Source organism: the organism of the source record quoted next, unplaced genomic scaffold, assembly GCF_019419815.1.
Source record: "Pyrus x bretschneideri cultivar Hongxiangsu unplaced genomic scaffold, Pyrus_bretschneideri_v1 Contig8, whole genome shotgun sequence".
Taxonomy (NCBI): domain Eukaryota; kingdom Viridiplantae; phylum Streptophyta; class Magnoliopsida; order Rosales; family Rosaceae; genus Pyrus; species Pyrus x bretschneideri.
Window position 1 is genome coordinate 5,591,117 of NW_025999820.1, and position 13,617 is coordinate 5,604,733.

Consider the following 13,617-nt stretch of genomic DNA (forward strand, 5'->3'; position numbering starts at 1 on the left):
TGCATTTTTCATACACTCATATTCTTTCATGTGTGATGAACTTATGTGGATTACATCTCTAGAACTTGCGAAACGATCTTTCGAAATGTTTGTCATTGATTGCATGAACTTGAAAAGGATAGAGGCATTAGGTTTATCACCATGGCCCAAATAAGCATGTTTCCTAAAGAAAAATGATATCATTAGATTGCCAATTTGAGCCGTATATGTTAAGCCTTTTATTTCTTATCACCAGATATGTCTGCCCTTATACCTTAAACATTTTTCCTTACCCTTTCCAAGCTAGCTAGTGAGCAATGTGAAATTGTCTTATGAGAAATGTTTGTGAAGTACTTTGAAGGAGTTTGGCAAAAGAATAAGTGTGGGGGTATTTCATGTTTGTATTTAGTTATGTGCAAAATTGGCTCAAAAAAAAATAAAAATAAAAATAAAAATAAAAAAAAGAAGAAGAAAGAAAAAAAAAAATTGTATACAAAGCAAATAAAAAGTTTAGGGGTGTGATTGGAGGTATTAGTAGAGTGGTTGGAGAGCTTGAGTTCTTATAAATCTCAACAAGAGAATTGCTTGCAATGTAGCTTGGAACTTGTGTTTACCTATCCTTTCATTTCTATAATCCTCTCCCTAAGCCTCATTACAACCAATAAAAGTCCTCTTGATTTTAGTTTTGCAATTATGATTGTGGAGATGAGATCTTTATGCAAGCTTATGGTAGATCTTTCACATTTGATTCTTTGAGCGAAACACGATAAACTAAACATATGTGTGATTAAGTGTATGTCCCGTGAGAAGGTCACTAGTTTGCATGTAGTGTTTTAAAACAAAACTTGAAATTGCATTAGCATGGCTATTACACACACTACACTTCAAGGATGATTAAAAAGTAGTTGTTAACATTTGCATAAGGAAGATGAGCTTGGATTAGCTTGTTTGATGCTAGCTAAGGTTCTTGATGATTTGTTTTCTTGAATGAAATTCTATGAGGGTCACATAGTGGGGAGCTAATGTTTTTCATGTTGCTACTTTTTCATGTTTTCTTTGTTTTGCTCGAGGACTAGCAAAAGCTAAGTGTGGGGGTATTTGATAAGCTTATATTTATATATATATATATATATATATATATTATATCAAATTCACATGTCTTTTCTTAGTTAGTTCCTTATATTTTTGAGTTATTTACTTTGTTTTTGTGTTTTGTAGGATTTGTCAAGTAAAGAAAAGAAAAATAACACAAGTGGAATTTTAAGTAATAAATTCGTCAAAACTACCTGTGTAGGTCAGTTGACTTTGGAAGCAAGTTGCGGACAGCTCAGAATGAATTAGAGAATGATCCTTATATGCTTGGAAAGCTACGGATGTATATTTTCTGGAGCATTTCGCGGATTGTTAATATCATTTTTCTAGAAAAAGTTATGGTCATTCTAACACTAAAAGGTTCCCAGGAGGCTGAGCAGTTTGTAACTGACAAGAAAGCATTGAAAGCAATAAATCCCATAAAACTAACAGCCAAAACTGATGCAGCCAAGAACAAGCCAGCTAACACCTATTCAAATATAAGAGGAAATGAAAAATTAAGTGAGAGTAATGGGCATAAAGGCTGCCCAAAGAGTTACAATTGTTTTAGCATTTCCTCCCACTTATTGTCATCACTAAATGGCTGTTGGTGGGGTGAGTTGTGGAGAAAAAACTGTGGCAGCAGAAAAGAAGAAAAGACATATAGGTTGCAGCAACAAAAAGGGTGAAAAAGTGTGAAAAAAAAAGAGAGAGAAAAGAAGCTAAGCAAGGGAAAAAGGCAAGGCTGCTGAGTTGGGGAAGGAAGGAAAATGAGGAAATCTTGGCATTCTCTTCTCTCGGTTTTATCTTCTCAAACTCATGTCTTTCTTTTGGTTTAATTTGAGAATTATGTGTAACTAATTTTTAGTAATTAGGGGCTGTTTTGAAGCCCCAAATATGATTGCAAGTTTGGTATGACATTTCGTTTGAATTACTTTTACGAATGGATGAAAATTGGTTCACTACTTGTCTCATTGATGAATGCTTTTTGTGTTTTCTACGGATGCATACTTAGTAAGCATATCTAGGATTCTAATGCTATGAATATGTGTGTGCCTGCCCTTGTTGAATGAGGACCTACATATGTTCTAGAGAAGTACTTGTTAATTGCGATTAACATGTGAATCAATTTCTAGGATAAGTAAGACAACGCTAGTACTTACGATGCCTTGTGATAACTCAAACTCTTTTCGTTCTTAATGATTTCTACTTGTTAAATCTATGAACACACCATTGTAGATTGCATGTTAGGGACTAAGTTAAGTTGAAAACGCCATTCTCTTAACATACTACATAAGAAAGAGTAATAGGTTGGGTTCTAACATTGAGCCAACTTGAGCATCTTCATCCGAAAATGAAAGGAATTTGAATGAAACATAACATGTTTGCATGATTATTTGGTGGTGGATAGCAATTCCCCTAACTTGTTTTTCTTAATTTGTGAACTACTCAAAAATCTGTCTCTGTTCTGTTTTTGTTCGATTTAATTTAAATAGCAAATCAACTCCAAAAATCCCAAAAATTTGTGTGAGTGTAGCTCTGTGTGTTTAGTATCTGCATATAAAATTTTGTAGACTTTAGATAAGTGTAAGTGAGTCTAATAATTATTTTTCGGTGGCTGGTCAGTAGGGACAGCAGCCCAGTTTTTGTGACATTTTAAGTAGTTAGATAAAACAATCTTATGCGGGAAAGACCCTTATTTTCATATGCTACTATTGGCAAACATTATTGTTAATAAGGAAAATTAATAGGATATTTATGTGCTACTTTGTGGTGTGCTTTTAATCCAATCAGCAAGCGAATCCTTTTCAGTATCAAGAATGGAAGAACGTTTGCTCCATTCCAGTATTTTTTTCTGCCAGATTTCTTTAGGCTGGCCACGAAGTGACCACCCGACCAATGCAATGGCAAGTGGCCATCCCTCACAGCGCTTCATAATCTGCAATTTAATTATCCCGAATGAATTCAGTTATTATCTGATTAAATTGTTGTAAATCATCTAAATGTTTCAGTAAAGATGATAAAATTGTTATTGTGAGACGGTAAATGGAAGTGTTAACATGTGTGGACGGTCAACGTTATTTCTTTACCCTCTTCTGAGGCATAAATAAGCATGTATGTGCATTGCAGACTAAGAAATCACCTTTCTCGAAAGATCTTCGGAAGTATAAGAGCTCTCATCCTCCAAGGATGCTGAATGCTGAAAAAGAGCCATTGCATCCTCATCATTCAATAATGCCAAATGGTACGGAGAACCAAATCTCGGAAATGCAAATCTTGATGTGACCAAAATCTTGTAATTTGAAAACTTGAATTGATCAAACTTATCAAGAAGGGACTCTGATCCTGACCAAACGTCATCCAGGACAAACAACAGAGGATTGTCTGTTGCTTTCTTCAAAAATTGTTGCAACAAATTAACTGCCATGAATTTGTTTTGGAAAGCAGGCAGCTCGAACCCCTTCAGTTGATATAGTTCATGTACAATAAGGTCCAAGTTGGGCCTTTTCGAGACATTGACAAAGAAGATGTTGTTCTTGAATGTATCTATCCAAACAGAATGTCGGAGGTTAATAAAAAGGTTGACTAGATATGTCTGCAATTCTCAGATCAAGTAATCAATTAGTCAAGCAAGAGCTCATTGCAAGATTTGTGCCCTGAGATGAAGCTATATGTAGAAGAATTTATGAACTTTCTTAATTTGTTTTCATAAGCTGACCCTGAGATTTTGGGGGCCTTAGACGAGCCTTCAAAGTGGGACCCTAAAGTTCTTTGGCCCCCGATTCTTCATATGTACAAAAAAGAATTCGCTAAATACATAAAAAAATTATTTCTACATCAAATATCATTAAAAGTCAGGGAAACTTGATATAAGTCTAATTTTTTTAGATAAGCAAGATTAGTCCAATTTATTAAAATAAGTCCAATTCCTTATATTTAATTATTTAATTATCAATAATTATCTCTTCAATGATAAGATTTATTATAAAAATCAAATTTCTTCCCAATTATCTCTTCGATTATTTCTTTTTTTATTTATTTTTATTTTTTTGTTATTTATTGTTTTTCCTTCTACTTTAAACCCCATTTATAAATTTTATTTTTAATTTTTATAACCAACCTATATCACAGATTAATTATATTTATCTACTTATATGAAAGATTCTTTTTTATAATCAACCTGTCACAAACTAATGTGTCTTGTTTGTATGTATATTTTTTTTCTTAAACCTTTTAGTTAGGTTTCATATCTCGCTTATAAGCATAATATACATTCAAAAAAATCACAATCCCAACCAGTGTCCTATTTTCCCACCCACCATTAATCTCAAAATAACCCTAATATGTTTTGTTTTAAATAACTCTAATATATCTTTAAATAATATTTAAATAAATAAAAACGGAAAACTAAAGAAAAAAAAATGCAAGACTTGGACATTCATCATCTCCTTCAAATCACACATGTCATTAAAATCATCACATTGCTTTCGCAATATCTCTTCCAACTCAAATCTGCCACCCGGATCTCTTTCTAGATCCCCACCCTATATTTTCACTGATATTCCATACCCCTGCGTCAAACCCCAATACTCACACCTATCACCACACCGCAGAGACTCCATTGAAGTTTCTCGCCTCCATCTAGCACACACTTGTTCCTTCCTCCAACCTTTCTGCCGATTGTAGCCCAAATCTTTCCCAGCCTTTCTTTCACCGCAGATATCACACACCATCCATGATTATTTATTTATTATTTTAAATTATGTTTTTTTTAATATTTTAGTAATTAATTAAATAGGGTTAAAAGTCTTCATTTAATAGGTTAAACATGTCATTAACATTTTTATTAAATGGTGGGTCAGGAAATAAGACACCGCGGGAGAATATCAACACTCTTCATATATTTGTTACTTGAGTTAAGGTACAATGTTTAGCAAATAGATTTATTTTAGTATGTTAGTTTTTTTGTTATAAGATATTAATTAGATTTTTTGGAGCTGGAAAATACATAATATTAGAAGATTTTAATTGATTGTTAATATTTTTAGAAAATATAAAATGAGTATATAAAAAAATAAAAGCATGTAATTAGATAACTGGATCCATTCTTAACAACCATCTATGTTTTTGGACCTAGATCTAAAGGCCCCTAAAAATTAATATCAAAAGAAGATAAATATACAAACATTATTTAAATATTACACGTCTCATGTTTTTAGACGCAAATATACTAAATGTTTACAGTCAAGAGTCTAAGATTGAGACTGAAGAATAATAAAACTTGATGATCAGGAGAATAAAGAACAATAAAACTTGATTGACGAGTATAATAAATTCAACAACGTCAATTGTTTCTCTTTTGTTTTTACTACAACATCATACTAATGAATCGGCTATTGAAATACTTCATTGAATAATAAATTATTGAAAACCAAAATATAAATTCAAAGTTTTTATTACTTTAAAATACAATCTTCAAGACCATGTGATAATTGATTTAAACATTCTATAGAAATGGAGAAATGGGAAATTGAAAAAAAAATTTTACTACACTAACAAATGAATTATGATATTTTTTTACTTTTTCTTTATATGTTACTTACATGAAATATAAAATTTTTAGGGATCCTTCCAAAGTGGGCCCTAGGCTGCGCCTGCACGGACTACCTTAAGGACCGGCTCTATGCTTTCACACGGTTTAGTTTCATGTTCCCTTCGTTCTACATTGTATTCTCTTTAACAAATTTGGGTTGGTGTGGAAACTTGGAGGGACTAGCGGGCGTTTTATAGAGGGGTCTTGGCCATAGTGCATACTTTTGCTCGTCTAATCCTCTATATGTTTTTTTTTTTTTTTGATCTATCTAAACTAAGACCATCTTCAATAGTTGGGCTAAAAACCAAATATTTTAGTCCGAAAAATTTAGTTTTTAGCCCAGAAACAGCTTTTCTACTCCAACCATTCTAGCCTAAAATTTTAGCCCGGGATTATTAAAGAATGAAATTAGGCTATTTTTTTTGTTAAATTAATTTTTTTTTTGAAATAAAAATGTAGACTATCGTAAATTAATTTTGTAAACATTTTAATTTTAAAAAATTTAAATTCCGATAAATATTGGGTGGAATCCACTCCGACTTCTGGGCAAAATTTTGGGGGGAACTTGGCTTTGGTTTAGCATTTAGCCCAAAATTTCCCCTTGGGTTGGAGTGAGTTTAGGGAAAATTTTGAGGGGTAATTTGGCTTTTAGCCCACCATTGGAGTTGATCTAAGGGGTGGGTTTAGCCTCATAATAAACTAACAATAATGTAGTTCAAATTTGTTTGTGACAAGAATCAAACTTAAGACCTCTCATTTATCAATAAAGATAAATACCACTAACTGTAATACTAAATTGCTTATCTACATAATTTTTTAACTATGTAGGAAGTTAACACTTCACAAAAAAAAGAATTTGAAATCATTGATAGCATACCTTTGACTTCTTGATCTTGACAAAACTTTTTAGCCAAGGTTGTTTTCCCACATCCCCCAGCAGCAGTCAGCACAAGCATCGACACCTTTTCATCCTTAAGGAGCTTCATCTTCAACTCCTTCAACGGCAAATCCAACCCGACTGTAACGGATGGGGGTTCAGGCACCGCAGACGAACATTTAACCGTTTCAGGTTGATTTCTTTTCATCACCAAATTCTTTTCTATTCGAGAGAACGCCGTCTCGATATTCCTGAGAGAAATCAACGCCTCCCTCGCATCCCTTACGCCCTGCAGTTTGAGCGCATCAAACACTCTTCGAAGAGATTTTTTCAGTTGATGGAGCTTCTTGGCGTATTTGCATTTTCCCCACACGCCAACTTTGCTGCACTTTTGAACAAGATCTGCTCCCTTCTCCATTTGTACTGCAAAATATTTCAGTCGCTCTTTCGAGTTATATTTTTCAATCTCTTGGATGAGTGGCTGTAGAGATTCCAGTGTGGATTTGATGTCTCCAAGGAGGTGCTTGAACATAGTAGTCTCCTCCTGCACTGATTTTACAGCATCAAACAGCATTTGAAATGCCGTTCTCAGGGTACCCATGCCGACTGAAGCCACAGACATATTTAAGAAAATAAAACGACTCAAAACTCAATTTTCTCTTACGGAATCTCTTCTTGGCTGATGAAATAATATTGTTAGCACAAGTTTATATATAGCTAAACGAACGAGATACGAAGGCGACAGGGGCAATTGTACAGTAAATTGTATAAAAAGAGACAGAATTTACGGTAAATTGCATGAAATGGTTATGTATGCGCTGGTTCAAAGACTTTCTTGACATCTGAGCCCACGCACACGCCGGAGAAAGTAAAAGAAAACGTATAGATTCATTTGAAATGCGATCTGACAACAACCACAACTACCAACACCAATAATAAGAATAATAAAGGGGTAGTGGCCCTCGTGGGCTACCTAAACAAAGTAAACAAAGACTTGGCCTTTTTCCTTTGTTTATGATTCCATTCCATTTCCCAACTTCGAAGAAATTGTAGGGAGAAAACAAAAAGTTGATGTAACACGCAACTACAACAACAACAATAAAAAAAAATTATTACTAAGTGTGATCGATTATATGAATTCTAAAACTCAATTATGCTCGATTATGTATTACATTTTTCGTTATATTTAAGTACTCTAAATATTTTCTTAGAGTCTTTTCCAAAGTCTTTCTTTACTTCTTCGGCCTTGAAACTCTGTTTCATAATCGCATCTTTTAACCAGAGTATCAGTAGACCTTCGTTTCATATGTCCAAATCACCGTAACTGATTTTCTCTCATCTTTTCTTCAATTTTGACTACCCCTACTTTACCTTGAATATCCTCATTACCAATCTTATCATTTCTCGTGTGCCCACACATCCAACAAAGTATTTTCTTCTCTGCTACACTCATTTTATGTAAATAATTTTATAAATTTCAATTAACTATTATAGACGCGTTATTCTAATTTTGAAAGTTAATAATGATCGTTTTCTTCGCTAGACCAATATCTAAGTTTGAATTTTGCAACTTGCAATATAGTAAGTATATAAAGAAAGAATAAAGTAAAGCTTTCCTAAAGGGAAAGGAGTGAATGATTTGAATACTTCTTCGGGAGCGGGGTGGGGAACTTCAGCCGGTGCTGGCGCCCGCGGCAGCCCGCCCGGCCCCTATCTTTAATCTTAAGTAAAGTTAAGTAAATCAATGAAGTGAACAGCCCAATAGTAAGGGGAATTCAGGTTGCACGGCTTTCTCTTATATGGGTCTATTTTCTCTGACTTGACTCAGCTTGACCTACTTGACTCAGCGGTTAGAGTATCGCTTTCATACGGCGAGAGTCATTGGTTCAAATCCAATAAAAAAGTTATCATGAAGATACCTAGGTTCCGTCACATTTTCTATCAAATATTTCATTCAAGGATCATCTTCTTTGCAATTATTCTTGTTGAACGATTTGTAAAATCCAAAAAAGATGCTAAAACCCCATCTACAAGTTCTCAAAAAAAAACTTGTAATATACGGTAGCCTGCCTTCTTTATAGTTTAAATTAAATAAATATTTAAAATATAAAATAATACTATCAAATCGTAATAAATGAAAGTGTGTTCAAAGGAGCAGAGAAAACAAAAAGTTGAAATAGCACGCAACCACCATTTGGTCTTTTCTCTTTTCATGATTCCAGAGCGGTTCGGAGAAATGGTAAAGAAAAAACAAAATGTTGAACAAACACTCAATTAAACTCAATTGCGTGAATAATGGGTTAACGATAAATGACAACGTTAGGAATTTCTTGTGAAAAAATTTCATACGCTTAATGCAATTATTTTTTTTTTTTGAAATTGTAAAATATGTACAAAACTTGTACTAGAAGATGAAAAAAAATATTATACTTATATACATAAAAAAAAAAATAAATAAAAACTTATTTTTCAACATTAATTTTTTGTGCATATGCTATGAAAACACAAGAAAATTGTATTCTAGCCTACTCACGTGAGCTTCATCATTTTTAATAAACTTATTAATATGTCTCAGTTATGTGTATCAAAAGTTTATTGAAGAATCCATCCCATTTAGAGTGTATCACGAATTTACAAAAAATGACAGAGTTGAGAATTTCTTATGAAGGGATGATAGTATAATTTCCTTATTTTTTTTTCCATAGAATATGCACAAAAATTTCAACGTTAATTAATAAACTTTTCATGTCTTGTAAGTATAATTTTCTTTTCTTAAATTTAAATTGTACAATGGCTATGTAATGTTTAATGCACTTATGAATTTATCTCATTTATGTGTATCATGTATCCCCTAATAAATTAATCTCGTTCATGTGAATTATAGGTAAACGAAAAATGATAGAGCTGAGAATTTTTTTTGAGGAGACTATAGTATAATTCCCTTATGCCTGCATAGAATATGCAAACCTTCAATGTTGATTAATAAAATCATCTCTCTTTTTGTTGGAAATATCAACTAGGTTTAATTGGATTAATAGTCTTCATGGTGATATGGTAGTTGGAAGATAACTTTTGTAGTAAAAAAATAAAACTAGGATTTAAACCCTTGTGGTAAAGTCTGTTATGATTTATGTCCAAAATTGAAAATTTCGTCAACTTTCTGTTAATTATTAGCACGTCTGTTTTAGCTTAATATGTGTATGGAGAGTTCCGTTTTAGCCTAATATGTGCGGTACGCGCTAATAATTAACAGAAAGTTGACAAAATTTTTAATTTTGGGTATAAATCCTAACAGACTTTACCATAGGGGCTTAAATTCTAGTTTTTTTCATCACATGAGCAACTTTTCAACTACCCTATCACGACGAATACTATTAATCCAATTAGGCCTATCAACTATCTATTCTAATGTATAATATACTTATAGTTTTATACAAAAATACTTCAAGAGTTCAATTAGAGAAAAGAATGATGGCATGAGTCGAACTCTGACAATAACTAATTTAATATCTAATCTAATAAAATTTATAATTTGAGAGGTGACGAAGACACAGAGGAAGGAAACGGCAGAAGATACAGTTTTTCAATTCTAACCTTCATTTTTTTTATATTTTATTAGTGGGACCCATATATTACAACGCATTCTAAAATAATCCTTGCGTGTTTAGTGAATCGGTGGAGATTAGCGAGTCTCCATAACATCACTTGAAGATATTGAGAAAAAATACATCCATAAAAAAGGGTTGGGAAAAAGCTGACGGCCTTCAATTATTCTACCGCATCGTTTTATTGGAAGGAGGATGATTCTTTATCTTCTTAATCTCTTTATTCTTCGATGCTTTCATATTTGAACAATCATAGTTGAGTTACGTCAACATTTTATATTTATTTTTTTTATAAAAATAATAAGATAAAAAATAATAGTAAGAAAAGGAAATGAAAAAGAATAAAAACAGGAACGGAGAGAATCCACCTCATTCCTGGAAACGTCCTGCAATCCCAGTTAGACCTGGCATTCGTGTCGTGTTTCTCGTGTTCGTGTCGTTTTCGTGTCATACCCGATAGCTTAACGGGTTGTGTCGTGTAATACCTGTTAAAGTAAACGGGTAATATGACCCGACCCGAAATCAACCCGTTAATATTATCAGGTAATATGACCCGACCCGTTACCCGTTAAGAATATTATATTTTAAATCAATAAAAATGAAAAGAAAAACATAATTTGACCCAAAAAAATGTAAACCATAATATTAAATTAGTATATACATACTAAATTTCGGAGTTGACCCCTTAATGAAAGTTGTAAAGCTTTTCATTACGAGTGATTACATTTTTCACACTTATTATTATTAATTTTTCACTCAAATAAATAACATTGTTCATGAGATTTGGAGGGTTTTAAAAATCTACACTTATTTATACTTTCATCAAGTATAACATAAGATTTTATGGTATCCACTAGTGTAAATATTTTAAATTGAAGATCGAATTAATTCATTGTATTCATATAGGGTCAATGAGTGTAGCTGTAAAAAATCATTAAAATCGGAGTTAAAATAACCGTTGAATCGTACTTTTTCGTTTATAACCGTCGAAAAGTTTTGTCTCATTACTTGATCTTTGAATGTTTTTTTTTTTTGCAATTTTTGGCGTATGCGATCTCGAAGCATATATAAACAAGTTTGACTGTTGGATCGTTGAAATTAGTTTCGTAGGATGCGTATCCCATCAAAACGATAGATTCATTAACACTAAAGAGTTTATTTATACTTTCATCAAGTATAACATAAGATTTTGTGGTATCCACTAATGTAAATATTTTAAATTGAAGATCGAATTCATTCATTGTATTCATTTAGGGTCAAGGAGTGTAGCTGTAAAAAATCATCAAAATCGGAGTTACAATAACCGTTAAATCGTGATTTTTTGTTTATAACCATCGAAAAATTTTGTCTCATTACTTGATCTCTGAATGTTTGTTTTTTTCAATTTTTGGCGTATACGATCTCGAAGAATATATAAACAAATTTGACGGTTGGATCGTTGAAATTAGTTTCATAGGATGCGTATCACATCAAAACGATAAATTCACTAACACTTAAGAGTTTATTTATACTTTCATCAAGTATAACATAAGATTTTGTGGTATCCACTAGTGTAAATATTTTAAATTGAAGATCGAATTCATTTATTGTATTTGTTTAGGGTCAAGGAGTGTATCTGTAAAAAAAACATCAAAATCGGAGTTAAAATAACCGTTAAATCGTGATTTTTCATGTATAACCGTCGAAAAGTTTTGTCTTATTACTTGATCTCTGAATGTTTTTTTTTTTGCAATTTTTGGCGTATGCGATCTTGAAGCATATATAAACAAGTTTGATGGTTGGATCGTTGAAATTAGTTTCGTAGGATGCGTATCCCATCAAAACGATAGAATCACTAACACTTAAGAGTTTATTTATACTTTCATCAAGTATAACATAAGATTTTGTGGTATCCACTAGTGTAAATATTTTAAATTGAAGATCGAATTCATTCATTGTATTCATTTAGGGTCAAGGAGTGTAGTTGTAAAAAATCATCAAAATCGGAGTTATAATAACCGTTAAATCGTGATTTTTCGTTTATAACCGTCAAAAAGTTTTGTCTCATTACTTGATCTTTGAATGTTTGTTTTTTGCAATTTTTGGTGTATGCGATCTCGAAGCATATATAAACAAGTTTGACGGTTGAATCGTTGAAATTAGTTTCGTAGGATGCATATCACATCAAAACGATAGATTCACTAACACTTGAGAGTTTATTTACACTTTCATCAAGTATAACATAAGATTTTGTGGTATCCACTAGTGAAAATATTTTAAATAGAAGATCGAATTCATTCATTGTATTTGTTTAGGGTCAAGGAGTGTAGCTGTAAAAAATCATCAAAATCGGAGTTAAAATAACCGTTAAATCGTGATTTTTCGTTTATAACCGTCGAAAAGTTTTATCTTATTACTTGATCTCTGAATGTTTGTTTTTTTCAATTTTTGGCATATGCGATCTTGAAGCATATATAAACAAGTTTGACGGTTGGATCGTTGAAATTAGTTTCTAAGATGCGTATCCCATCAAAACGATAGATTCACTAACACTTAAGAGTTTATTTATACTTTCATCAAGTATAACATAAGATTTTGTGGTATCCACTAGTGTAAATATTTTAAATTGAAGATCGAATTTATTCATTGTATTTATATAAGATCAAAGAGTGTAGCTGTAAAAAATCATCAAAATCAAAGTTAAAATAACCGTTAAATCGTGATTTTTCATTTATAACCGTCGAAAAGTTTTGTCTCGTTACTTGATCTCTAAATGTTTGTTTTTTGCAATTTTTGGTGTATGCGATCTCGAAACATGTATAAACAAGTTTGACGGTTGGATCATTGAAATTAGTTTCATAGGATGCGTATCCTATCAAAACGATACATTAACTAATACTTAAGAGCTTATTTATACTTTCATTAAGTATAACATAAGATTTGTGGTATCCACTAGTGTAAATATTTTAAATTGAAGATCGAATTCATTCATTGTATTCATATAAGGTCAAGGAGTGTAGCTGTACAAAATCATCAAAATCAGAGTTAAAATAACCGTTAAATCGTGATTTTTCGTTTATAACCGTTGAAAAGTTTTGTCTCATTACTTCATCTCTGAATGTTTGTTTTTTGCAATTTTTGGAGTATGCTATCTCGAAGCATGTATAAACAAGTTTGACGGTTGGATTGTTGAAATTAGTTTTGTAGGATACGTATCCCGTCAAAACGATAAATTCACTAACACTTAAGAGTTTATTCATACTTTCATCATTTTGATGGGATATGCATTGATGTTATACTTAATGAAAGTATAAATAAACTTTAAGTGTTAGTGAATCTTATCGTTTTGATGACTTGGAATAAATATATTAATTATTTATATATTTTAAGTGCTAATTAGACTATGTTTCAATTAGTATGTGATGATATTTAATAATAAAATTACATTTATGTTTTTTATTACGTATTTTATTTTTATTCAAGTTAAAATGTTATAAGAGATAAAAAAAGAA

The 13,617-nt window shown here is 31.9% G+C and overlaps 2 protein-coding genes across 4 annotated transcripts in view; both read right to left on the reverse strand.

The window, feature by feature from the left end:
* Positions 1-13,617, reverse strand: part of LOC103956267 (probable disease resistance protein At5g66890) — a 95,937-nt gene that overhangs the window by 12,366 nt on the left and 69,954 nt on the right. The window lies entirely within an intron of this gene.
* LOC125473055 (probable disease resistance protein At5g66900) lies at positions 2,741-7,540 on the reverse strand. Its single transcript, XM_048575316.1, has 3 exons — positions 6,522-7,540; positions 3,194-3,597; positions 2,741-2,989 (listed from the first exon to the last, which is right to left on the reverse strand). The coding sequence occupies exons 1-3, from the start codon at positions 7,141-7,143 to the stop codon at positions 2,807-2,809; spliced, it is 1,209 nt and encodes a 402-aa protein (XP_048431273.1). The 5' UTR covers positions 7,144-7,540; the 3' UTR covers positions 2,741-2,806.

Excerpts from the sequence above, each read along its gene's own strand:
- LOC125473055 (XM_048575316.1), bottom strand. The coding sequence starts at position 7,143 with ATGTCTGTGGCTTCAGTCGGCATGGGTACCCTGAGAACGGCATTTCAA. Across the intron at positions 3,598-6,521 it reads TCAAGATCAAGAAGTCAAAG|ATACATTCAAGAACAACATC; the intron begins GTATGCTATCAA and ends CTGTTTGGATAG. Across the intron at positions 2,990-3,193 it reads CCGAAGATCTTTCGAGAAAG|ATTATGAAGCGCTGTGAGGG; the intron begins GTGATTTCTTAG and ends ATTAAATTGCAG.